The sequence below is a fragment of the Dendropsophus ebraccatus genome, chromosome 7 (genome assembly GCF_027789765.1).
Source record: "Dendropsophus ebraccatus isolate aDenEbr1 chromosome 7, aDenEbr1.pat, whole genome shotgun sequence".
In the NCBI taxonomy this organism is placed as follows: Eukaryota; Metazoa; Chordata; class Amphibia; order Anura; family Hylidae; genus Dendropsophus; species Dendropsophus ebraccatus.
Genome location: NC_091460.1, coordinates 111,150,251 through 111,178,196, shown reverse-complemented (window position 1 = coordinate 111,178,196; position 27,946 = coordinate 111,150,251). Strand labels below are relative to the sequence as shown.

At 45.2% G+C, this 27,946-nt stretch overlaps 1 protein-coding gene across 4 annotated transcripts in view; it reads right to left on the bottom strand.

The window, feature by feature from the left end:
• Positions 1–22,336, bottom strand: part of CCNI (cyclin I) — a 77,666-nt gene extending 55,330 nt beyond the window's left edge. For 2 of the 4 annotated variants that reach the window (XM_069976720.1, XM_069976719.1), the window contains exons 1-2: positions 20,095–20,141; positions 17,785–17,873 (exon numbers count right to left, since the gene is read on the bottom strand). In XM_069976720.1, the coding sequence (XP_069832821.1) occupies positions 17,785–17,873; positions 20,095–20,106 (101 nt within the window). In that variant the 5' untranslated portion in view covers positions 20,107–20,141. Of the gene's footprint in view, positions 1–17,784; positions 17,874–20,094; positions 20,142–22,233 lie in introns of those variants that run through there. The other 2 variants (XR_011363859.1, XR_011363861.1) reach the window with 2 other exon arrangements.
• Positions 22,337–27,946: the final 5,610 nt, after the last annotated feature.

Genomic DNA, 27,946 nt, shown 5'->3' with positions numbered 1-27,946 from the left:
GTGCTCATCCAATCAACTTGGAGCAGGAGCGTGGGGCCGCTGCGACTGGCTGTGGCGCACGCGTTGTACATGCACAACAGCCAGTCGCAGCGGCCCCACGCTCCTGTTCCACATTGATTGGTTGAGCACGCCAGGAGCAGGGGCGGGCTGCGGTGAAAGGAGCGGGCCAGGACGGGACAAGCTGCGGTGGGAGGAGCGGGCTGCACGGAAAAAAGCGGGCTGCGGTGGAAGGAGCAGGCCACGGAGGGGTGAGGTGGCAGAAGCGCCAATTCGGACAGGCGGGGGGAGGCGGTGGCAGGGGCGGGATTGTCAGGTGGAGGAGTGGAGAGGGGAGGGGGGGATTTGTCAGGTGGGAGAGTGTGAGTGTGTGGGGGGGGATTTGTCAGGTGGGATAGTGTGTGTGGGGGGGGATTTGTCAGGTGGGAGAGTGTGAGTGTGTGGGGGGGGATTTGTCAGGTGGGATAGTGTGTGTGTGGGGGGGATTTGTCAGGTGGGATAGTGTGAGTGTGTGGGGGGGATTTGTCAGGTGGGGTAGTGTGAGCGTGTGTAGGGGATTTGTCAGGTGGGATAGTGTGAGTGTGTGGGGGGGATTTGTCAGGTGGGGTAGTGTGAGCGTGTGTAGGGGATTTGTCAGGTGGGATAGTGTGAGTGTGTGGGGGGGGATTTGTCAGGTGGGGTAGTGTGAGCGTGTGTAGGGGATTTGTCAGGTGGGATAGTGTGAGTGTGTGGGGGGGATTTGTCAGGTGGGGTAGTGTGAGCGTGTGTAGGGGATTTGTCCGGTGGGGTAGTGTTAGGGTGCCTTCCCAAAGAAGGCCTACTGTTGTTGGCTGTTTCCTAATTGAATTGGAGAATGGGTCCGGATCCCCTTCTCCCACACCATGCGCTTAGAATGAGGACACAGACTATGTATCTTGCAAACAAGTCTGGTGTAAAATGGCCCAAGTTTTATTATGGTAATCACATTTTATAGACAGATGAAATATAGGGTGGTAACAAATGCTAATAAGACATAGATGAGGCGGTGCTAGTGATTTAGATATTCAGTCATGCGCAATGGATATGAATGTAAAATGCAAAGTCATACACTATGCAAGTCATCAACTTCAAAAGAAAGAATAATTAAGAATATGTTTTGACAGATATGGATATACAATAAGATTAACTGTTCAATTAAAATTGTTTACATAAGGATGTTGATACATACACAAGGATGTTTTTTTTTTTTTTTTTTTTTTTTAAATATCTTTTTATTCATTTTATATTTTCAACGACAGAAACATAAGCATTCTACAGAAAGCATCCCATCTTACACTGGACACAAGTGTCACAATTCGTTTATATAGCCAGATTTCTCGGGGTACTTCCCAAGTTCGGAAAAATAATTTTAACACAACAAACCATAAACCAGTGTTCCCAACCCCTCCCCCCCTCCCTCCCCTTCCCTCCCTCTCTAGTCTCGCAGGAGATGCTACCCAACCGTAAGTGGATCACGAACCAATTCAAAAGTCATCCGGCAGCTTCAGGTTACCCAAGGACCCTGCCAACTCCCCTTTCAAGTACCACTCTGTGTATCTGAAGGGTTTCACCACTGCTTCCCTCTCCCGGGCATTGAGGAAAACACTAACAAAAGTCCCCCATTTGTCCATGAATGACTTAACCCTTTTGTCCTTCTGAAGTTCTGTCTCGATTTGATCCATTTTCAGGAAGAACTTAATTTGCCCCAATACTTCATACACTGAAGGGAGTTCGGGTTGTAACCACTTTGCCAGGAGGCAACGTTTCGCCGTCAGTAAAAATATGTGCGTTAGATATGTCATAGGCTTATCCTCTGGGGAGATATGTAATACTATCTCACTCGCCTCTAGAGTTAAGCTGATATGTATTTTATTTTTCAGAAGCTTTGCAATATGTTCCCAAAAGGTCTTTACTTTAGGGCACTGTAATAAGCTATGCAAAAGGTCTGTCCCAGGAGTTGCACATTTTGGACATGCTGTCAACCTATTTGGGTCTGTGGGAGCCCTTGGCAAAGAGAAACCATAAGTGGCGTGGTGTATAATTTTGAAATGTGTCTCACGCCATCGTTCATTTATCACTGCCTTGCGTATAGCGGTCCAACCCTTAAGGATGGGGGCAGTGAGGTCCGGTTTGCCCAACTTGCGTTCCCAGTAGTCAAATAGGGACAGCGATGTCTGAGTCAGTGCTTGCGTTTTAACGTCTGTATATAAAGAAGATAGAGAATGACATGGTCTCTCGCCATAAACATAGCCATCTAACATACCCACTCCCACCTCCTTCGTCCAGTTGCAGAGACGCGACCGGAGAAATGCAGTCACCTGTCTGTAAGGGAGGAAGTGACCCGGGCCCAGACCCCTCGCTGCCCTCAACTCTTCAAAGGTGAGCAACCGGGGCTCTGTAGAGTGTAGTATGTCCGCCACCGTACTTATATTCCGAGTTTTCCATGTCTGAAACATTTTGTTAGTGCTTCCCTCCTGAAATTCAATGTGGTTCCACAGTTCCATGTATTTGCTAACCCTAAAGGATAACTGAAATAACTTCCGCCCAGTTTTCCATGCTGCAATTGTATCCCTGAACACCACACTCTGCTTTATCGTCTGTGGCAGTTTGGAAAAGTTTGTATGCAGAAGGGATACTAACGACCATGGGCGGGCCAGTTGGGCCTCCAGAGCCACATTAGAGAAACTTCCCTGTCCCCGTATCCAATCCAGACAGTGCCTAAATAGACTAGCTATATTGTACAACCGTACATCTGGCATGTTCAGCCCTCCTTTCTCTTTAGCAATCACTAGCTTGCGATAAGCTATACGCGGTTTCCTACCTGCCCAGATAAACCGAGTAAATGCCTTCTGGAGTTTATTCACATCTAGGTGTTTAAGGAGCAAGGGGACAGTTTGGAGGGGGTACAATAACTTACTGAAGGACATCATCTTTAATAGATGACACCTTGCTAAGAATGGGATGGGTAGACCGCTCCATCTCTTAAGTTCTTCTATTATTTTAGAAATCAGGGGGGGGTAATTTAGCTTATAGACCGAGTGAGGTGACCTTCCCACATGGATCCCCAAGTACTGTATGGATTGACCAGCGACACGAACAGGTACTGGAAGCGGTGTACGTTGTACTGAGGAGGATTCAGATAGGAACAACAGCTCACTCTTGTCCACATTCACCTTATAACCTTATATCCCGAATATCGGCCAAATAGTTGCAGGGATTGAAAGATGTCCGGCAGGTCTCGCCGAGGATCCCCCATAAATAACAGGAGGTCATCCGCGAAAAGCGCCGCCTTCACCTCCCGGCCCCCAACCCTTACACCCCGAAATCTGGAACTCGTGGATAGATAGCGTGCTAGAGGCTCAATTGCTAAATTAAATAACAAGGGGGAAAGGGGACATCCCTGCCTTGTGCCTCTTTGTAATGGGAAAGGTCGGGATAGGAAGCCGGGGGTAGAGATACGGGCCGAGGGCTCCTGATACACAGCCTGAATCATATTTTGGAACATTTCGGGAAACCGCATTTTCCGCAGGACTCCTCGCAGCCACCCCCAGCTCACACTATCAAAAGCCTTCTCGGCATCTAAGGACAATATGGCTGGGTGCGGGTGCGAGGAAGGCCTCAGGTGCACCTCATCTAAAACCGTCATTACCGTTCTAATATTGGCCACCGCCGCCCTGCCCTGTACAAACCCCGTCTGCACTGGGGAAATCAATCGGGGCAACATCACCGACAAACGATCTGCCATAATTTTAGTTAGTATTTTTAGATCCACGTTTATCAGTGATATTGGCCGATAGGAACCCGGCAAGAGGGGATCCCTACCGGGCTTCTGTAGCACTACTATATGCGCCACATTACTTTGGTTTGGAACATGATTCCCCTCCAAGTAGGAATTATACAAGGGCAGGAGTGATGGGGAGAGTTCATCTATCAAGATTTTGTAGAATTCCCCGGAAAACCCATCGGGTCCCGGTGATTTCATATTTTTGAGGTGGGAGATAACTGACTTAATCTCCTCCAGAGTTACCGGAGAATTAAGGACAGAAGTCTCCTCCTCTGTCAGAGTAGGTAATAACTCCAGCCAGGGCATGGGATCAGCGGGTGGGGATGGGTCCCTTTCATATAGATGGGAGTAAAAGGATTGGAAAATATCATTTATTTCTTTAGGGTTAGTATGCACGGTGCCTGTGCTATCTTTCAGTTTCAGGATATGGGAACTCTGGCGAGGGCCCTTGGCAAATTTGGCAAGCAGTCTCCCTGCCTTATTCCCATAGCGAAACATCTGGGCGTCAAATTGCGATCTGCCCAACTCCTCCCTGCGAGTCAACCATTCCTCGTAGTCTCTTTTCGCCCGGTACCATTCTTCCTTATGGGAGACATCAGGCGTGGACAAAAAAGAAGTATAGGCGGATCGCAGTCTAAGGCCAAAGGACAGTACTTTGTCAGCTGCTTGCTTCCTCTTAGAGGAAACATAGGCCATAATACGGCCTCTCAATACCGCTTTGGCCGCATCCCAGAAGAGCTGGGGGTTGGAAACATGGGAAGCGTTATGAGCTGCGTATTCCATCCACCAGCCCTTCATAATTGCCTGAAAGTCCTCCCCCCTAGCTATGCCTAGCGGAAATTTCCACTGGAAATCGGGACCCCTGGGGATAATGGTAGATATGTCAAAGGTAAGGGCGGAGTGGTCTGATATCACTATATCCCCTATATCACTGGTAAGTACTCTGTTGAGCAAGGAGACCGAGGCCAACACATTATCGATTCTAGACCAGGAGTCGTGAACCGCCGAATAGAATGAGTATTCTCTCCCATCTGGATGTAGGTGTCTCCAAGTGTCTACCAACCTAGTATCCATTAGGAAGGTTGCAAATTTGTCATCGTTGGCTGTCGGTCTCCTCCCCCCCGAGTTTCCACGTTTCCTGTCCTCTGAAGCGGAAGGTACAGAGTTGAAGTCTCCCGCCACTATGATATGCGGAGAAGAACTAGTGTTTATCTGGGCAGATAAGGAAAGAAGGAAGTTTTTGTTAGAATCATTAGGACCATATACATTGTGTATCTCTATGGTATCGGAGGAGGTATGTATCAATAAGGAGAAGTGTCTCCCCTCTTGGTCTGCCGTATGGTGACCGGTAGTACATGCAAAATTTTTGTTAATTAAAACTAACACCCCCGCTTTCCCATTTACTGCCGCTGAACCTAATACTGTGCCCACCCACAGCTTTCTCACTCTGACAAAGTCCCTCTCTTCCAGGTGTGTTTCTTGAAGAAGGGCTATATCGGGCCGCAACTTTTTTAAGTGTCTGAGCACCATCATACGTTTTTGTGGCGACCTTAAGCCCTTGACATTCCACGACACTATCCGCATCCTTTGGCAGAGTGAGAAATATACAGCCACCTACTAATATGGTCAAGATCCCCCCTCCTGCGAGACTGCCCTCCCACCCCCCTCCCTTCCACCCTTACCAAAATAAATAAACCCTCGAACTCAAATAAAACAAAAAAAACACAGAAAAGAACAAAGCACAAGTAAAGTGCAAACCAGGCACTTTCCCTCATGGGTCTCTTCCAACAAGGGACCAGGAGGGAAAACATAGCCTCTTAGCTTCCTTCTTCCCACAGTATGGGGAGGCAAAAAGGTAACTAAAGTAACGATCTTATTTATCAGGGTCTCCACATCTCCGCCCTCCATAACCTGTAAAGAAGTGATATTGAGTACATCTGTAACAGCCAGGAATACAGCAGCATAGCGTCCCATCGTGTGGCAACTACCAATAAGCAATGGCCGAGTCGCCTAGTAGGGAAGGCAGCGTCTCATATATGCGGCAGCGATGAACGTCGTTTACGTTGTTCCTTCGGGACTTCCGTGTTCTGCGCCCCCTCCTCCCGGCGCCCCTCATACCATGCAGACCTGGGGCTTCTCGCAGGGCGATCCTCCGAGCTATGATCACGGGGAGGAGATCCGGCCGATCCCGTTGAGTGCGATGGCGAGGTGTGTGGGTAATGTTTGGCCAGCCCCTTCATAGCGTCTTCCGGGTGCTTATATGTAGATACGGAGCCATCGGGATGAAACACCCTCAATATTGCTGGGTAAATGAGAGCGAACTTGATTTTGCGGTTAAATAGTTCCGTACAGATAGGTGAAAAGAGCCGCCTGCTGCGTGTGGTTTCAGCCGAGAAATCACTGAATATAAGCAATTTCTGCCCTCTGAATAATAGTTCCGTTCTGTGGCGCCTGAATGCCTGGAGAAGTTCCACTTTGTCAGTGAATTTTAGGTATCGCACTATAACTTGGCGCGGTCTGTCTCGTGGTGTCAGGGAAGGGGGAACCCCCTTGACAGGACCAGTACGCAGGTCCGGACCCAGGCGATGCGCTCTCTCCACAGTGCAGTCATGTGGGATCTTTAGCAGTTGGGGGATGGTAATTTCACATAGAGTCAGTAACTCATTAGCCGGCACAGTCTCTGGAACACCCAGTATTCTAAGATTATTGCGCCGGGAGCGATCCTCTAAATCTTGGACCTTCTCCCACAAACGCACATTATCTCTTTCGAGCTGTTCTATCTTAGTCACGGCCTGGTCAGTGAAGTCCTCCATATTGCGGAGGCGCGTCTCCACCTCATCGAGCCTTTCCCCATGCTGCGTGACTTCTTGTTGTAGCTTCTGCAGCGTTAGGGCTACCGTGGCCGATAAGGATTCCTGCAGGTCAGGGGTGATTTGTTTAGCCACCTCTATAGCAATCTTCTTATGATCTATCAGGGATAACCTTCCTTCCCCCTCCTGCTCCGAGGTCTCGCCCTCTGACTGCCAGTCCTCCGCTCTGTCACTGACCTGCGCCATCTTGTCCCGCTTCGCAGGTTGCTTCGGTTGTTTCCCCTTCCCCACCGCTTTCACTTTCGGGCTCATTTTTTGTAGAAAACGATCCATATAACTGGCGCCCCGGTCGGCGTCACACAGATGGTCTCTGCTGGTAGGAGATTGCGGGTATGAGCGGCTGTTTTGTCAGTCGAGGAGCGGAGCTGCTTCCCTGTGCGTCCTCACACCATGGCGCCGGAACCGGAAGCCCATACACAAGGATGTTGATACAAAAACATTTGTTATCTGCTTACAAGAATGTGAATAATAACTTTTATTATCTTGCTGAAAACAGGTGGTGGACCAGCTTTATGGCCTTGAGAATAGGATTCAGTTCAAAAAAGGAAAGTTCATTAGAAAAGAGTTTATTTTTCTTCTATTTTATTCGGTTGGATTAACTCATTCCTCTCAGTGTCCCCCCTTTTTGGCGATGATGAAGAAATCTGGGTCCTGGACAGGATTAAATCCCAGTATGTACCCTAAACACTCTCTGACCTCTGACCGCAGGTTGTCAGGGTGCGGATGCTTCTGGGTCCAACACCATCACCTAGAGCCACATAGGCATATCCTCCTCCAAGAGATTTCCTCATCATAACGCCAATCTAGAAGGAAAAGAAACAAACATCATTACTTATAGAGTATAAGATTTAGTCTTTGTAACTTGTTGACAACAACAGCATAATCCTTTGATTACACAATAGACCAATAAAAGAAACAACATGATCTGACACATCCCCCCTTGAGTAGCAGTCAGAAAATCAAGCACCACAGTGTGCTGGTTAAGTTGCCTCTGCACTGCTACTGAGGTATTGAGTATATCCAGTATGTCAAATATCTGATCATCTAAGTAGTCTGTGGCTTCAACTAATTTGTCCCAAGTTTGCATCACCATAAGATACAGAAATAAAGTACTAAAAAATTTGTTGAAAGTTATAGATGGCGGAACAAACTTACAGCAGATGAGATAGGTAGGTCTGCAATAACCGAAAGAAAATACTAAACAATAGGTGAGTCTGTACAGTATACGCCAATATACAGTTTAGTTACAACAAAACAAATAAAAGCTTATTATCAATACCCAAACTAATATATGTATGTGACAAATACCTCCCTGGATTTTGTCAAAATAACCAAACCTTATTGTCTCATCACTCCTGTCCCTAAGATTTGTCCCTAACCTTGACTACAGATGTAGCCCCCTTCTCTAGGTCCCTTTACCGTAGGACTGCTTTAAAGGTAAGACAATCCTCCGTCCCGAACCTAACCTAGTCTCCTGTCACTCCTACGTCTCCCTGTGACACTGAGTGATCAGACAATAAGTTCTTCATTGTATATAACAGACGTGACTCTATCACAAGGACTCTACCACTTCGGTATCATGTGGGTATTGGAAAGTCACAAAAACTAACTTTAAAAAGTTTCTGAAAATAAAAAGTTTAGATGTGAGCAAATCTTATCTCATGGCAAAAACAAAAATGAAAAGTTCATTGATACATAAACCAAAAACAGCATAACAGATAAATGCAATAAAAACTCCACAATGTGACCTACTATGTAACCACTAGATTCACTTATAATAACCAGATAGTGAATTCACACTTGTCAGTACCGGATTCTCAGAATTTCCACTTCTTTTTAGTCTTTTTACTTCATTTTTTTTTTTTTTTTTTTTTTTTTTTACTTAGAAAACATCTTTATGATTAGATCACACAGGTCTAATGACTGGTCACATGGTCACATCTGTTCCTGTAAGTAATCATATAATATAATACATAGACCAATAATATGGAGTAACTGGGCGCTTATTACCTACATAATATTTGGATCCTACTGAATTGTCTCTTGTCTCACTGAGATCATCACATATTACACATAAAATAACCACCATAGAAATAACAGCAAAGTGTAAACGATACATCACCTAAGGTTTCAAAGCCTTTTTATGAGAATAATATATATCATATGATCCTTTTTGTAATAGTAGCATTGGTATGGATCCTTTATCCTTAAACCTATCTTTTGACTGACAGGCCTCTTTACAGACACTTGGACTCTTGGCCTCAGTTATATCGCTTCTTTTAGGGCCAATAGTATCACCTCAGACATTGGCTTTGTCGTCTCCCATAGCTTTGGCTGACCTGTAAAGAAGACACCAGTACAGACAAGGACATACCTATATAGGCCACCTGTGGCAGCTGGATGACGTCCACTTACATTCCCTGAAACAGGCAGGAAGATGACAGACTATGCAGACAGGCACTTTACGGTGTTACTTACAGTAGGTTATGACAGGTGTAGATAATACAGCCCTACACAACCTTCTTTGCTATATTTGTTGTCCCCTGGGCCGCCCAATGTGAGGATACTATACACCACATTACACATGGCTTCCTTCTGCTGGTTTTGTCAGATAACTTACAGTGAGATACAAGGCTGCCGGCACAGTTACTTACTGTCTGAATGCCATCTTTACCCTGTACCTCCTCTCCATCCGTTGGTCTCACAGCTTGTCGCTGATTGTCTCTGGAAAAGACTTAAAAACAAACAGATCCACATCTCCCCCTCCACCTGTACACTATGTACGGTTACCTCAGGAAGAGACCGGAAACATCTCCCCATTCCCTTGTACGCTTTGTACGCTGTTACCTTGGGAAGAGCATAGAAACCATCACCAGCTTCATTCATCACCCTTTTGGCATCAGGGTTTGTCTGCGTGAACGTTGCGTCAGCCGCTCTATGGCATCTTTTCTTCTTCTTTTTTGAACAGTGTTTTTGGTAAGCCCAGGGACCAAACAAATCTCTAATTTGCCAATTAACCCATAATGGTGGGTTTCATATAGACATCTGCATAGTTACCTTCAACCATCTTACATGTCTCAGTGATTGTCCTCACCTCCAGCTTATGGCAGGAGTGGTTTCTGCAGTGGAACGTCACACTGCATGGCGGTCACCATATATCCTTGCGTCCTGTGTCATCCATCTTTAAACGTCTGAGATAATCTACAATGAAAACTTTTAAACTTTCATTAATATTTGGGCTTTTAATCACATTTTCATCTTTCACAATTTAAAATATCAAACACAATAAGTAACAAAAACATCTTTATTCAAAACTAAAAAATTTGTATGGTGTATAAATTTTTTTTTTTTTTTTTTTTTAAGCATCAAAAATGGGCTACTCCTATTTCCATTCACCTCTATCCCCTCCCCCATTTGAATCTACATCAAGAGGCAACAGAGATGCTGGATTCAATGCACTTAGCCCAAAATATATATATATTGGGGGGGCATAAGGAGTGCAGACTGGAGCCATTGATATGGGTTTGGCTTTATAGGGATAAGACAATATATAAAGTCATGAGCTAGTTTGCTATAATCATCACAAAACTGTTACCCCTAAAAATAACAAATAAAAATAATTAAACATTGTACACCCGTCCCATATTTAATTTTTTTCCAAACACACCTTAAAGATGAAATGTAAAACATACAGTATATAGAATAATTCTTTTTGTCAGAACCTTCAGCTTAATTTGTACCATCATTAGCTGAAGTGACTCCATTCCTCCAGTAAGCGTCTCTTATCAGTAAGCAGAACGCTCTGTACCTCACTTCTAACCTTGAGCAGTGAAATCATAGATACAAGAGTTAAAACTTCTTGGAAGTTTTTTTTTTTTTTTTTTTTTTTCATCCTTGAAGTTACAGAAGATATCAGATGTGCTCCTATAGACCAGACTGTAACCTTGGACAGTGACACACATACTTATAACTTAGTAGGAAAAAACTATTTGCGTAGAACTTATTAGGATAGATGTGTACACATATATACACAAATATATATATTACAGTAGTAAACTACTACTCGGGGCTCTTAATAAGTGCACAAACTTCTGCGTTTGATCTTTACCAATTATCACTTTTCTCTTGACATTCCTAATAATCGTGCTTTTTCCCTCTAACTCCTACTGACACCCACGCACAACAATCTTATAGGTCTACTAAACCGGACTTCTTCAAACAGTCTCATTGCTTTTCCTTTCAACAAACCTTTATCTAACTTTTTTTTTTTTTTTTTTCACCATCAGGTAATAATATTCATTGATAAATGTGCAAAACAGTTGTTAGACTCTATCGGAGAGTCCTGTGCCCGCCCCCTCAGTGACACTAAGCAATATGGGCGGAGGACAGAAATGCCAGGAGTTAAAATGGCCACCGGACTAGATAACCGGATATAGGGGTGTTGGCTTAGGGCATGGTTTTGAGACGTCACAATTATAATACAGACGTGGATGATATGTGGGAGTGGTTGGCTTTCAGTCGCCATCTTCTAGGGCTGTTTACAGAAAAATGCCGTACTTAAATAAACAAATGTTCCACAGTCGGGACAACAGAAAATGGTCAACATTTTGTAACACATAACATACTTCTAAAGGGGAACACCAGCTTAGTAAAACTGGCTGAAATACAACAGTATATAATGTAGGAGCGTACATTACATTACACTAACAGCTCTCATTCTCTCTTTTTTTTTTTTTTTCCTAATGCTGCTTGCATTTGATCTGCAGCTCTCAGAGCTGGTTGATGGCCTTGTACAAAACATAACAAATAACACACACAAAAAAAACACTTCGTATGCTGCTTCACTACGCAGCATTAATTAACCTCTATTCAGCTCTCTCAGTACTGTATCTAGCAATGAGCTGGACTGTTCTCCTCGTCTGAGTACGTGGCATTGTACTCAGACACTTATATGGCAATATACACTATTTGAGGTTAGGCTGCTCACCTCCACAAAGGCATCACTACTATCAGGTCAGGCACTTTAAATCAAATTAACTACTTCAACAGCCGACCAAGGGTAAGACTCCTGCAGAACAAAGGGTCTATATGCCACCATTGGAGGTAGGTTGGCTTTTGCAGGATCTGGGGTTTTTTATACAGATATAAACTGGGTACAATGGTGTAACATAATGATGTGGCTTGGGTCTACCACACACACTACAATATTCTGTCTTATCTAGATATTGTTGGTAACCGGCACATGACATGTCCACCCATTATCAATTATTAATCCTCCCCTTGTTTCTTGGACTTTAGTCCAAGTATTGGGGTTAAAAACAGCATCGTGTTGGATGTTAAAATATTTCAACATTGCTTTTGCCCTTTTTGCTTGTTCTTTGCCATATCGGCAGGTCACTATGTGGGTTGCAGAAACCCCTTTTGATTCTGTGTGGGTTGCAGAAACCCCTTTTGACTATGTGGGTTGCAGAAACCCCTTTTGACTATGTGGGTTGCAGAAACCCCTTTTGATTCTGTTTGTCCCATTTTTATATTACTTCGTGATCGTATAACAGGAGGCACCCAGAATGATCAACTGATGATTTCCTTTCCTGTGTCCTGTACACTTATGACAGGAGGCACCCAGAATAATCAACTGATGATTTTCTTTCTTGTGTCCTGTACACTTATGACCACGGATCACTACCAAAAGCTGGGACTTAGAATATTCCACGGTTCAGGGCTTCCTTTTCTTATGTTGAAATACACTCTTGCTGCTATGTAGATTGCAAAACAAGTTACCCCAAGTATACAGAGGACAGTAATTAGCATATTACAGATCTTTCCCTTGGAAACAACCAGACTACTGTCCAGCGTCCTTGTATAGTTAGGCTACTAGGCTCATTCCAAAGTGGTTTTAGCACTGGCACTGTTCCCACTGCACAACGCTCCGTGTCTATGAGGACCTGTGACAACCACGGCCGGGCTCTGGGTAACAGTTTTAGCCTGAATGAGCAATTCTTCGCCTACTATATACTATCCCTCACAGGTTAGGACAAACAAACATAGAACAGCCAACAAGAGGAGAACAGAGTTCAAATTGACACGCCTATCGTGAGTTCACTTTGATAACTTACTCTGCAGAGGTAGGTAAGAAAAGATGTGAAGGAGGAGAGCACAGAAAAGAGCAAACAAATTTTTTGCTCTTACCTGGCCAGGTTTTGTGGTCTCCTTGTTCACCCCTCTCTCTCCTGGTACAGCAGTGCAGGTCATCCGATCTCCCGATGTAATGGGCGTGTCCCTGTCCACGGGCGCCAATAATGTTAGGGTGCCTTCCCAAAGAAGGCCTACTGTTGTTGGCTGTTTCCTAATTGAATTGGAGAATGGGTCCGGATCCCCTTCTCCCACACCATGCACTTAGAATGAGGACACAGACTATGTATCTTGCAAACAAGTCTGGTGTAAAATGGCCCAAGTTTTATTATGGTAATCACATTTTATAGACAGATGAAATATAGGGTGGTAACAAATGCTAATAAGACATAGATGAGGCGGTGCTAGTGATTTAGATATTCAGTCATGCGCAATGGATATGAATGTAAAATGCAAAGTCATACACTATGCAAGTCATCAACTTCAAAAGAAAGAATAATTAAGAATATGTTTTGACAGATATGGATATACAATAAGATTAACTGTTCAATTAAAATTGTTTACATAAGGATGTTGATACATACACAAGGATGTTGATACAAAAACATTTGTTATCTGCTTACAAGAATGTGAATAATAACTTTTATTATCTTGCTGAAAACAGGTGGTGGACCAGCTTTATGGCCTTGAGAATAGGATTCAGTTCAAAAAAGGAAAGTTCATTAGAAAAGAGTTTATTTTTCTTCTATTTTATTCGGTTGGATTAACTCATTCCTCTCAGGTAGTGTGTGAGTGTGGTGGGTCATGTGGGGTAGTGTGTGAGTGTGTGTGGAGTGTCAGGTGGGGTAGTGAGTGTGGGGGGATTTGTCAGGTGGGCTAATGTGTGAGTGTGTGTGTGTGGGGGGGGGGGGGTTCAGGTAGGGTAGTGTGTAAGTGTGGGGGGGGATCTTAATTAGTGTGCCCCTGTCAGCGGCCGCCCCTCCGAAACATCATGCTCAGACTGACGATAGTGCCGCCCACCCACAGCCCACGGGACCGCAAGTTTATTGGGAGGATACGGCCTGCGAGGAGATCAGAAGAGAGAAGGACCCGCTGTATTTCAGAATAAGGTGAGTATAATGTCTTTGTTTGTATTTGGCAATGCGGGGTGGGGGGGGGAATGGGGGCTGTATTATGGAGCAGAGCACAGGGGGATTACTGTGGGGGTGCAGCACGGGGGGATTACTATGGGGGTGCAGAACAGGGGGAGTACTATGGGGACAGCACAGGGGGGATAACTACTATGGGACAGAGCACAGGGGGGATTATTACTATTGGGGCACTGCACAGGTGGCCTTATTATTATATCGGAGCACAGCAGGGGATTCTAGTGTGTGTGTAGGGGGGAGGGGTCAGGTGGGGTAAGTAGTGTGTAGGACTAGGACTACAAAGCCATCAGCAAAACCATGCAGCACCAGAAGTCACACTGATGCCTGATAGAGAAAAGACACGCGCTGCTGGGAGAGGAGCTGCAGGAACGGGTCACAGGAGAGTTGTTGTTTGTTTGTTTTTTTCTCTGGTGGGGGCACTGTGGGGGGGGCACTAGTAATTGGAGCATAGAGGGGCTTTAATCAAATATATGGGGCACAGATCGGACTTGAAGTGAAAAATATGGGGCATAGAAGAAGGATGTAAATATACACGTGGTGTAAACTGCCCACAGCAACCAATACCAGCTCCTCTTATATTTTACCAGAGCTGGAAGCTGAGCTGTGATTGGTTGCTGTGGGCAGTTTACACCAGGTGTATATTTACACCCTTTCATAAATCTTCCCCTAAGCGTTTACTGTGCAAGAAAGAGGCAGATCAGCTAGGACAGGTGTGTGTGAGAGCCGGTGATGCAGCACATCGCACTCACATTGTCACACAGTGTGGCTCCTGGCAGTGTCACTCTGGTTGTGTCCCCTCTGTGTTACCTGGAGGAGGTGCACACTATAGAGAATGGAGGAGTACGGAGGGGGTGCACACTATAGAGAATGGAGGAGTACGGAGGGGGTGCACACTATAGAGAATGGAGGAGTACGAGGGGGTGCACACTATAGAGAATGGAGGAGTACAGAGGGGGTGCACACTATAGAGAATGGAGGAGTACGGAGGTGGTGCACACTATAGAGAATGGAGGAGTACAGAGGGGGTGCACACTATAGAGAATGGAGGAGTACGGAGGTGGTGCACACTATAGAGAATGGAGGAGTACGGAGGTGGTGCACACTATAGAGAATGGAGGAGTACGGAGGTGGTGCACACTATAGAGAATGGAGGAGTACAGAGGGGGTGCACACTATAGAGAATGGAGGAGTACGGAGGTGGTGCACACTATAGAGAATGGAGGAGTACGGAGGTGGTGCACACTATAGAGAATGGAGGAGTACGGAGGTGGTGCACACTATAGAGAATGGAGGAGTACGGAGGAGGTGCACTCGAGAGATTGGAGGTTGAGGGGATTGAGCTGTGTGGGGAGAGGCAGTCTTGGATCTGTGTTTCCTTTGGTGTTTGCAGTATAAGTTAATGTGGCCTGGGGTGTGAAGTTACATGTTGGGGTATGCATTTTAGGCCTGTGTCATACATTTTTTTGGGGTCCAGGTTATAAATTTATTTCAGCGTCTGTGAACTCCATTTAGTCAGCAGTCTGAGATAATTTATTTAGGCGTCGGATAGGGGAACAGCACAATGACAGGAGTGGGGAAAGATCCTCTGTAATGGCTCTGTATTCTACCTGTGACTGTCTGACCACTGCTGTATACTCTCAGCATCTGTGTACACCTGCTATGGGATATCACTGCTGTATACTCTTCTATAGTCTGCAGGGAGTAATACTTTACATATGTAAGAAAATAATGTGACAGTAGTAAAGCTAAAAAAAATTCTGCTCAACATAGTGCAATAGGTGTGTGGGGAATATATATGTGGGCTGGTGGGGTTTGTGTGCCAGGGCTGCTTTTCAGCCCCAGTCCGGCCCTGCCCCCTGAGTATTTTGAGCTGTCTCCCGTCTTTCTAGCTGCTGCTGTTCCCGAGAAAAAGTTTTTTTCTAAAAGCCAACTATATCCAATATGGTGCCAGCCAGGAAACTACATTTCCCAGCATGCAGTGCTTGTCACTGCTTGCTGGGACCTGTAACCACATCACTATATATCATGTCACACAGTTTCTGATTTGAACCGATAGCAGCTTGCTGGGACCTGCAGTTTTACACAATATATCAGGTCACAGAGCTTCTGTAGAACTATAGGTCCCAGCAAGCTGCCATCCATCCAAATCAGAAACTGTGTGACCTGATATATTGTGATTTGGACTGATAGCAGCTTGCTGGGACCTGAAGTTCTACAGAAGTTCTGAGACCTGACATATTGTGTAGAACTACAGGTCCCAGCAAGCTGCTATCCATCCACATCACAATATATCAGGTCACAGATGTTGATGGATAGCAGGATCCCGGGGGTTGGCCGGGAAAAGGCAGCGGGGTTGGGGGGGGGGTCTCAGTTGCGATCGCTGGTAAAGTGTTTTGCACTCCTCCTGGTGAGACCCACATGACCGCAATTAGCAGGAGACACCTGAGTGCTCATGGTTTTAATCCCTCCTGTCTGTCCCATTCTATCTTTGATAGCTATGGTGAGTGCAATACCTTATCCAGACTTGTGCTGTTTGGGGACAGCTTCCTCCGCCGGTGGTGCTGGCTGGGTTTTGGTGTGGCATTTTTGGGTCTGGTCCTGTGGCATGGGGGTTGCAGGGCCGTTCCATGGCCTCCCTTCCCTGACTGTGCACGCCTGCGGGGGTGGTGGTCGCTGACTGGCACAGTGTGGACTTAGTGTAGGGACCCATCTGTATCAGATACCTGCACGAGGTACATGGGGCAGTGTGGCTTGATCAATTCACATACAGAATTCTGATGTTTTTTTATGCAGCCGAGAGGTACTAGTATCAGCCAAAGGTGTGAGGTGCAGCACTCTTTTTCTTCCCTGAAAAGTATATTTATGCCCCAGGGGTGGGGAACTGGTACGAGTCAGCGGCACAGGAGGGGCGGGAGATGGATGCCGCTGGCGGCCAGCATCGGGTGAGTTGCGGGGGGTCGTGAGGGGGTCTGCCACTGGGTGAGCTGCAGGGGGGGGGGGGTCTGCTTTCAGAGAGGATTGAACAGCAGTCTGTGTCCTCCCTCACTTCAGTCGAGGGTCGGGGCCAGGAGCAGGGAGCGTGTTGGGTTGGACTGAGAGCTGATGATTCTATGCAATCTGTGGGGGTGAATGCAGCTAGATAACAGCAAAACTGTGCAGAATCCATAATAACTTTATATTGGAAAGATGGAAAGCTACAGGTGGGCAATGTATTAGTGCAAAAATAATTTTGGGGGGAATACCCCTTTAAGCCCGCATGAACATGCTCTGCAGATTATGAATGCTCCAGAGTGTATCATTATGACGCCAGGAGCTCCAAACCTATTTAACTCTTCCCGCGCTGCTATGAAGACAAGCCTATCGCTGTATTCAGACTGATGTATAGAATAAAGATATCATGTCTGTTTTACCGTAATGTGCATTATGTAGACACAGAAAACCCCCACCAAAAGTTACAATATTTCATTTTTTCCCAATTTCACACCATAAATAATATTTTTTGGGTTCCATCATACATTTTCTGGTAGATTGAGAGGCGCCATTACAAAGTACATCTGTTTCTTAAAAAGAACAATCTCTTACATGGCCCTGTAGATTGGTAAATAAAAGAGTTATAGCTCTTAGAAGGCAAGGTAGAAAAATGAAAAATGCAAAAATGAAAATTGGCGTCTGGTCATTTAGGCCATTTTGAGCTGGGTCATGAAGGGGTTAAAAATGCAGAGCAGAAGCTCAGGAAATAGGGACACTTATAATGTACAAAAGAGAAAATCTGAAAATACCAATCAGGGGGTGAGGACAGGGGGTGAGGAGGACATGATAAAGAAAGTATACTTACTGGCCCCTGTGCCCCTGCAGCGCCGCGTCAACAGGCTCCTGGACCCCCACCAGATGTAATTTTCTCCCGGCTTCGGGGTATGTCACGACCTGGTGAGAAATAGTTTGCTCAGTCAGTCAGTGTCTACAGCGGTTTTCCTGCCCTAGTCACTGACTGGCTGAGCTGGACATCCATTAGCCGGGTTGTTATGTTGCAGGAGGAAGAGATAGAGGTTGCTGGTGGGAGCAGGACACGGCTCTGCGGGGCAAGGGGACCAGTAAGTATACTTTCTCTATTATGTCCCCCTCACCCCCTGACTGTTCTGGATATTTAATTTGCCGCCGGACTTCTCTTTTAAATAGTGTTATCATGGGGAAAAAGAGGAACATTTGTTTTAAGCTTCCAACTTTATGAAGTATTAAAATCTTAGCAAAGACTTTAATTTCAAATAAGTATTTGTATAGAGTTAAGATTTCTCTTTCAATTACAGTAGGTGTTTACAGGGCATGTGTCAGCTAAATTTTCTTTTAAATAGTATTTTTTTTTTCTATTTCACTTTTTGTACATTATTATGGGGGCTGCCATCTTGCCTGAGCTGTTTTTAACAGCATTTAGTGACACGCTTTACAACAAGACTCTTGGACATAGACAACAGTAGACAAAGTCTGTCCCCTTGAGATGAATGTGAAACATTTACTGAGTGCACTCTGTGACGTTTGAAGAGGCAATTCCACAGGGAGCTGCTATTGTCTCCTCTTTTTAATGATGTCACCTGTCACTGCAATGCTGTACAGATCACTTTACAGCAGCCTCCTCTTTTCACCACAGACAGATCAGGATGGAAGTCTGAGCTTAGTTTTAGCCCCAGTGGTGAGGATGAAAACTGCAAGATTTCAGGATTATTTTAAAATATAGATAGGAAAATTAGAAATAAAAAGTCACCAAAAATTCTTAAAAAATATGTTTAACATAAAAATCTTATTTAAACAAGAAGTCATTTTCTCATGACACATTCATTTTAACTACATAAAACAGCATGGGGAGTAAAATTAACATTTGTGGAGTTCACCTATAAACCCCTGTTGTTTTGTAGCACAACCTGTTCTTACATCTTGGTCACCAGGAATACCTTGTTCAGGTTAAAGTCTGATAAATCACTGTATCAGTAGACACAATTGAGTTAATAAATAACTTGTTTATAGCCAGGTAGGAAACAATGTAAAAACTTACAAAGTTCAGATTCCCTGTCATGCCAACAGTGCTTTGCTGTTAATCTTATTGAGTTGTGATGTTTTCCACCCATAGACTACATTGGGATAGAAAAATGCACGTATAAATATGTGTTTTCTTTTCAGGCTTTTTCTGGTTAATTCTTCAATATAAATCCTAGAATCACATGGCGAAAGTATCACAAGACTTGTGTAATGTTAAAAACGCCTTGGGGGGGGGGGGGGGGCACTATACTAATACACATTGTTTTGGTGAAAATTCCATACAAATTACATCATGGAGGGGAAAAAAGTAGTTTTAGGGGGTTTTTTGTTGTTTTTCTTTATTAGGCTAAATTCTCACTGTGTTTTTTTGTCCGTTTAACGTATCCATAAAATGAAACCAAAAGAGATGGTAAAAACAGATGCTGTTCTATACCATACTGCAGCATCTGTTAATAAATTAACTAACATTATAAGAAAAAGTATCGAAGTAGACCCGTTTGTATTTTTTAACTAAAAAAATGTGGCTAACCATGTTTTTCTGTACAATAAAATTAAACGCATTGAAATGAAAACAATGCAAAATGTAGGTCTGTAAAGGGTAAAATGTAAAGGGAGGACTCTTGTCTCCAGTTTGGGTGGGTTTTACCACTTAGTTCCATTGAAGTCAATGGAGCTTAAAGGGGTTATCTAGTGCTACAAAAACATGGCCACTTTCTCTTTCAGAGACAACACGATTCTTGTCTCCAGTTCAGGTGCGGTTTGCAATTAAGCTCCATTCACTTCAATGGGGCTGTCTCTGGAAGAAAGTGGCCATGTTTTTGTAGCGACAAGAGTCGTGTTGTCTCTGGAAGCAAGCGGCCATGTTTTTGTACCGCTGGATGATTTTGGTGTATGGGGCCTCCGCAATCAACCACTGACAAATAATGTCAGTGGTGATAGAGGTCGGCCACAATGGAAAATTATGGCATTCTCACTGCGGCTTACCCCTCCCTATAGTCAACGCAGGAGCAATCAGCCTTGCCAAACGTTCCTGTGTGTGTGGGGAGAATGGGTGTTGAGCAGTAAGTTATTGAAGGTGTATGGCGCCTTTACTGTTGTCAATAGGCAGTATACTTACAAAGTCTTGCATTGTCTAACCAGTACTGACTGTGTAGAGGCCCACCCTATTAAAAAGAAGAAGAATATAAACAATGTGGTAATTTATTTATACTTTTTCAGGAGGAAATACAAAGGAACAGTGCCATAAAACAAATATTAGTTCCAAAATGTTAATAAACAAGACCACCATAGAGGTGTGAAGAGTGGGTTTGGGGGTCCTGCTGGCTTCATACCTGGCAGCTACCAGCAGCATGGAGTGATCGCTCAGTGTGGGCTATTAACTGTCAAAATGTTGCAGTGAAAACCAACAGGTGCATTTAATCCCTTACAGACCGGGCTAATTTTCGTTTTTGCATTTTCATTTTTTCCTCCTTGTGTATATAAGGCCATAGCAGTTGCATTTTTACAATTACGGACCCACATGAACCCTTATTTTTTGTGTCACTAATTGTACTTTGCAATGACAGGCTGAATTTTTGCATAAAATATGCTGCGAAACCAGAAAAAAAATATATGCACAGTTTTTACGCCATGTGTCCTATGGAAAAACTAACATGTTATATATGTTCCTCAAGTCGGTATGATTAAAACGATATGCAACTTGTATAACCTTTATATTAAAAATAAAACCTTTTACAGAAAACAAATGTTCCTTAAAATCGATCTATTCCCAGACTTACAGCACTTTTATTCTTTGGTCTATGGGGCTGTCTGATGTGTCATTTTTTGCGCCATGATCTGTACTTTCTATTGGTACCTTGATTGCGCGTATGCGACTTTTTGATTGCTTTTTATTAAAATTTTTCTGGATTTAATGCGACCAAAAATGCGCAATTTTGCACTTTGGAATTGTTTTGTGCTTACGGATCATGAATTAAATAAATTAATATTTGCACGCTGGGATACACAACATGTTTGTTTATTTATTTTTATATTACATACAGTAATTAGAAGCCCCCTGGGGGACTTCTGTATACACAGCACTGATTTTCAATTGAGATCAATGCTGTGTATATAATAAAGCACTGATCCATTAGATCAGGCCTCTATTATAATGGTCTGCTGCAGACCATCTACATAGATTGCCAAGCCGGGATTAGCAACATTCCGACGCTGAGCCCCAGCCGGCTTATTAGAAAAGATCCCCCCTCCGCGATCGCATTGCGGGGGGGGGGGAGATCCCCGACTAGACACCAGGGACAGGGGGCACAGATACTATACAAATGCAGTTGTCATCTTTGACAGCTGCATTTGAATAGTTAATTAGCCGGCCGCGGCGGCTAATACCCGCGGTCCCTGGCTACACATAGCAACCGGGGACCGCGGGCTTCAGAGAGGGCTCACGCCGGAAGCCCTCTCTGATCCCCCTTAACAGTCATTAAGGGGTGTTGAAGTGATACTGCCCCCCCCCCTTACTCTCACTTCATTTCATCAATTAAGAATGTTAACTAGACGGAGCTTCATAATATTTGGGCCGCATCTCCTGGCTGGGGAGAGGGCGCAACTGCTGTGAAACCCCACATAGTCGACACTCTAATCCCATGACATGAAGGGATTTTAGAGCAAAAAGAAGACAAAGACAAGTTGTATACAGGTATATATCAAATGTTCAGCATCTAAGCTTATGAATGGTGCGGAGAACTGCACATAGAGTAATGCGGTGACAGTATCTCTTTAAGTAAATGCACATCATTGGTGGCATGGTGGAGCTGATCAGCTTCCAGGGACAAGAGCGCCTCCATAGACATACAGTATACAGTGGAGGACAGTGAGGGAGGAGCATGGTCACATACTCACCCAGCCATATTATGGACGCGATCGCCATTTAGAGTACAGAGCAAGACAGGACAATAATACAAGGGAATATAGAGAAACCCTGTAATAAATCTAATTAGACAAAAGAACTTTGTTCTGTACTCACAAGGCTGTTTGCATGTGACCATTAAACTAGCTACCTTCATGGACATTTTTTGTCTGACTACTCTCGTGTAAGAAGATTATACATGAAATCTTACCCACGTTTAAACATATGTGTTTATGTTGTTTGCTCTCAATTCTAACTAGCAAAACAATGATCCTAAAAGGGTATTCTGCGCAAACTAAACTTTTAATAAGTTGCTGCCCTTGGGAAGAACATAACATAACAGGCTCTTCTTACCTTACCACACTTTCCCCGAGGTCTTCCTACATCACCTTTGGTCCTGGTTGAACGATCCCGCCTTCACATCCGAGACAGACTCGTCTGGAGGGTGACAACCTGCTCAGCCAATCACTGGCCGCAGTGCTGTCCCATCTCAGTCAGCAATTGGCTGAGCGGGCTGTCAACTCATTCGTCTTGGAAGTGAAGGCGGGATCATTCAGCCAGCACCTGAAGATGACATTGGAGGACTCCGGGGGAGTGCAGAAAGATAATAATAAGCTGTTTATGTTCTCCCCAAGGGCAGCAACATATTAAAAGTTTAGTTTGAGCAGAATACCCCTTTAACATTCAGAAACCATAGGGTTGAATTTAGTGCTGTGAAGGTGTCTGGTAATGTACTCCTAAGACGAATGTAACAAGTTCATAAGCAAAGTCTAATCAAGAATTTCAAAATGTTGACACTGCACCTTATTGTTATTATAGCAAACACAGAATATTCCAACATAGTTATATTGTTACAGCTGGGTTCACAGTGTGTTAGTCGACTTTGTCACAGGTATATGTCCACACCATCAAAAAAAAAGGATGCTGACATATACTGCAGCAAGCCCATTGAGTTTAATGGTGCAAACATAGTAAGCAAGTGACTATGTTCCAGCTATTTATGTATACATTTATTTTGTAGGGCTCCAAAGCACAGCAGACATATAAATGTATTTCTGCAAGACGTGGCCTGAACATAGGGACTAGTTGACTACATTAAAGCAAATGTACAAGCTCACATAGTGAATTTATTTTTTTTTACTATCTGGTCAGTGCAGGTGTGGAGTTTACGGTAGTCAGGTCCATTTTTAAAAACCCTCTCTGGTTCCTGCGATCAGCACCAGTTTTTTCATGCACACTTTGGCCTGCTCTATGCACTAGAGAGAGGCCCGGCGCCCCCAGTGTAATGATATCCTATCCCCCTAGTGACGTGCTTCCATTAAAATTAGGTCAGGCCTCGCCACCGAGGGGAGGGGATATTGTTACAATGGGGGTGCCTGCATACCTCCCAAGTGTCCCTCTTTTGGAGGGACAGTCCCTATTTTTTATCCATGTCCCTCTGTCCCTTTTTGGACCTTACACAAGGGCCGTCTTACCCATTGGGCATGGTAGGCGGCTGCCCGGGGGCCCTTGCGTCCTAGGGGGCCCCTGCCCGCTGTGACAGCGGGCAGGGGCCCCCTAGGACGCAAGGGTCCCCGAGCAGCCGACTCCCATGCCCAATGGGTAAGACGGCCCTGCGCGCCCCCCCTTCACCTTCTCTTGCGACCGCAAGCACTTTCTTGCTTGCGGTCGCAAGAGGAAATCCGGCCCCGGCTGATGCGTCGCTCCCCGGGGGATTCTCAGGGAGCGCACGCATCAGGAACCTCAGTGCGCGTCGCTGGGGCTTCCTGTATCGGAAGTCCCGGCCTGGGCGCACACTGAGCTTCCGGATGTGTGCGCTCCCTGAGAATCCCCCAGGGAGCGACGCATCAGCCGGGGGCAGAAGAGGAGAGGAAGCAGCGACAAGGGAGCGCTGGTAGGTGAGTTGGGTGTTTGTTTTTTTTATCTGCTGTGCAGGGGGGAGCCATCTATAAGGGGGGAATACGGGGGAGCCATCTATAAGGGGGGATACAGGGGGGAGCCATCTATAGGGGGGATACAGGGGGAGCCATCTATAGGGGGGGATACAGGGGGGAGCCATCTATAAGGGGGGGATACGGGGGAGCCATCTATAGGGGGGATACAGGGGGAGCCATCTATAGGGGGGGATACAGGGGGGAGCCATCTATAGTGGGGGATACAGGGGGGAGCCATCTATAGGGGGGATACAGGGGGGAGCCATCTATAGGGGGGATACAGGGTGAACCATCTATAGGGGGGATACAGGGGGGAGCCATCTATAGGGGGGATACAGGGGGGAGCCATCTATAGGGGGGATAGGGGGGATACAGGGTGAACCATCTATAGGGGGGATACAGGGGGGAGCCATCTATAGGGGGGATACAGGGGGAGCCATCTATAGGGGGGATACAGGGGGGAGCCATCTATAGGGGGGGATACAGGTGGGAGACATCTATACGAGGGGGGGGGGGATACAGGGGGAGCCATCTATAGGGGGGGATACAGGGGGGAGCCATCTATACGAGAGGGGGGGGGGATACAGGGGGGAGCCATCTATAGGGGGGGGGGGGATACAGGGGGGAGCCATCTATAGGGGGGGATACAGGGGGGAGCCATCTATATGAGGGGGGGGATACAGGGGGGAGCCATCTATAGGGGGGGATACAGGGGGGAGCCATCTATACAAGGGGGGATACAGGGGGGAGCCACCTATAGGGGGGGATACAGGGGGGAGCCATCTATAAAGGGGGAATACGGGGGGGAGCCATCTATACGAGGGGGGGATACAGGGGGGAGCCATCTATAGGGGGGGGGGGGATACAGGGGGAGCTATCTATAAGGGGCCAATACAGATGTGCAGTGTGTAGAGAGATGAGGATGGTGACAGAGTGTGGAGCCTAATATGTCTGTCTGGCAGATTCTGTGGATTCGTGGCTCGGAAAAGTTCTCATAACGGCACAGGGCAAATGGAAAAGAAGATGAAAAGGGAAGAACTCCGATCAGAGAAGACGTCCCCTGTGAGTCACTTGATATATCTGCACTGTAATGTATATGGTGTACAGAACCTGTGTAGAGCTGGGTACCTCTATATGACTGGATGAGGTGATAGTGATCTGTGTACAGTGGATTAGTCAGTAGCAGCGGTGGTGTTAGTCAGTATGCGGTGGTAATATTTGTTGCTTGTTATCTGGCATATATATAGAGAAGGGCAAAACAACATGTCTCATATAGACAGAGGAGTATTCTGTATACAGGGAAACAACATGGTTCATATATAATATAATAGTCATGTTGTTGCCCCTCTGTATATATGAGACATGTTGTTTTGCCCTTCTCTATATATAAGCCATGTTGTTTCCCTGTATATTGTATTATACAGTATACATACAGGGAGACAACATGGTTCTCATATATAATAGTCATGTTGTTGCCCCTCTGTATATATGAGACATGTGTGCCCTGCAGATTGCTGTTGGAAGTGCTGTCTCCATTGCGTTTTTTGGATACTTTGAAGCCAACCTGGTCCGGTTTGGTGCGGCACGCACGGTTATTTTTTGTTTTTGCGCTGCTGAAAGACTGTGTTGTGAATTAAAGTTTATGTTAACAATAATTTGTATTTTTTATTGTACGTAATTGTACTGGCTAGGGGCGGGGTTGCAAAGATGGGGGGTTATGATGGCAGCGGCCACGGGGGGTGGGGCCCAATTCGCACCTCTGCCCAGGGGCCCATAATGCTGTTAAGACGGCCCTGCCTTACACAGTGGCGTAACTACCATAGAGGCAGGGTAGGCGGTTGCTATGGGGCCTGTGCAGGAGGGGGGTCTGGGAAGAAGATAAGAACGACCTTTGTCCTTCTGCTTAACCCCTTATGTACTGCAGTGTGTAAGTGACCCAATGTTTACTTACATGCTACAACACAAAAAAGGGTTAACAAGCAGAAGACAGAGATCTCTGATAACCTCTGTTTTCCAGCTGGCAATCAAGTAGGAAAAGGAAATGTGCAGAGTTCCCTGCAGAGGTCAGGGGTTATCAGTGCACCAGCAGTAAAGCATAGATAGATAGATAGATAGATAGATAGATAGATAGATAGCTTTGTGCTGTGCTTAGGGGAGGGGGGCCCCTTAAATTTTTTTCAATGGGGCCCTGAGAATCCTAGCTACGCCCCTGCCCTTACATGTTACTCTTTTTAACCTAGGAATAAGATTTGCATTACTGGTTTCTTCAGGGGTGTAACTAGAAATGGTTGGGCCCCATAGAAAACTTTGATTGCCCCCCCCCCCCCCCGGTTGACCACTGGGCCGTCAACTGTAGTCATAACTGCAAGCACTGGTCAGGAGTGCTTGCAGTTAAAGGGACATTGGCAGAATATGGGTGCTTCAAATGATAACAGCTTAGGGGGCCCAGTGTATTGCTGGAGCGGGCCAAGGGGGCCCCCTGGTGCAGCGGGCCCCATAGCAGCAATTATGGCTGCTACATTGGTAGTTACGCCCCTGGGTTTCTTAATGTATAATAGACCCAAACTTGCATATTTTTCCATCATGTGGTGTAAGTTGGATCCTAAAAATTGTTATACGCAGTTGAATCATGTGACATGGCCACTTTTACACATCATTTTACACATGCAGTTCATATGGCCACATACACACATCTATAGCTGTTACAGATCCATTTTGGGGACATGATCCGTGCCACGAAAAATTATTTAGCCATTGCGCAGTCTGTGTCACCTATTTGAATCAGTGGGTCAGCCAGAGTGCGCATGAAGAATGAATGAATCAGGAACACCAGGAACCAGGAATGCCAGAACCTGGGTGTTGTTTTGAAAAATGGACCATGCCACAGGAATCTACCTGCCACACCAACCAGGTAGTAAAAAAAGAAACATTCACTAAGCAAACTGGTACATGGGATTTAAGCCAGATAAGCCCACTGCAGTATGCTGTGATATAGGTTAGCATCCCTTTTTTGAAAGGATGCCAAAATTCAATAGTCAATACAGAACTACTCTGCAATGTGTGACTGGTACAGTGACAAGCTGCTAGTGGCATAGCTACCATATAGATAGACCACGCAAGTGCTACGGGGCCCGTGCACTAAGGGCTCGGACTGACATCTTGCTCTATAACAACTTTAGTGTTTGTAATGAACACACATTTACATGCTGCAGTGCTCTGACTGACAAGAATGAGAAGCTGTTGGCCCTGCCATTTTCTCTTGTGGCCAGAGGTCGCTCTCTGTCCCACATCGATGGGTGATGTCACTCGTGCCCTTCAGAGCTGGGAGAAAGAAGGAACACAAGGGGTCTGGCCCGCGCCAGGTGAGTATGAACATTTATAGGGCTGCCTTATGCTACGTTTACACGTTCGCCCAATCGATCGTTTAGCGTTTTTTAAGGAATGATTTGGTTTTTATAACGATCAGCGTTTAAACGGATAAATTGTTAAAAAATTTGTTAAAATTTTTTTTTTAAGATCGCTTAAGCCCATCTTTCACATAGCGTGAATCTTTGAAAGACTATTTACACGAAGCGATCTGCGAATTTTTAACGAACGACGAACGATTTGAGACCATGTTAAAAGACCAAAATCGCTTGATCGTTCTCTGTGTTTTCACAGTAATTATCGCTCAAACGCGATCTATTGCGAAAATTCAAACAATAATCGTTCCGTGTAAACGCAGCATTATAGTGAGACTCTTTGTTGCTGTGCCAACCAATCACAGCTCAGCTTTCATTTTACCAGAAAAATATTGGAAATGAAAACCAAAAATCTCTGTGACATTAAGGGGTTAATGTCATGACTGACAGAAAAGAACAAGGACTACATATGATTACTAGAGATTTTAAAAATCTATTGACTATGAATACAAGGAGGACACTCAGGTGTAAGCAGAGGTCCCAGGTGAGAGGTAATAACGAGATACTACTGCGCATGTGCACAAGTTCTCAGCGAAGGAATCCTAACATTTTTGATCAAATCTGTCCAGCAACAAGAACATAAACTCCTCCAATCACCGCCGCTACAGCACTGCAGCCAATCAGGCGTCGCCTATCTCCGTTGTCCAATCACAACGCTGGACCATTCGGGCG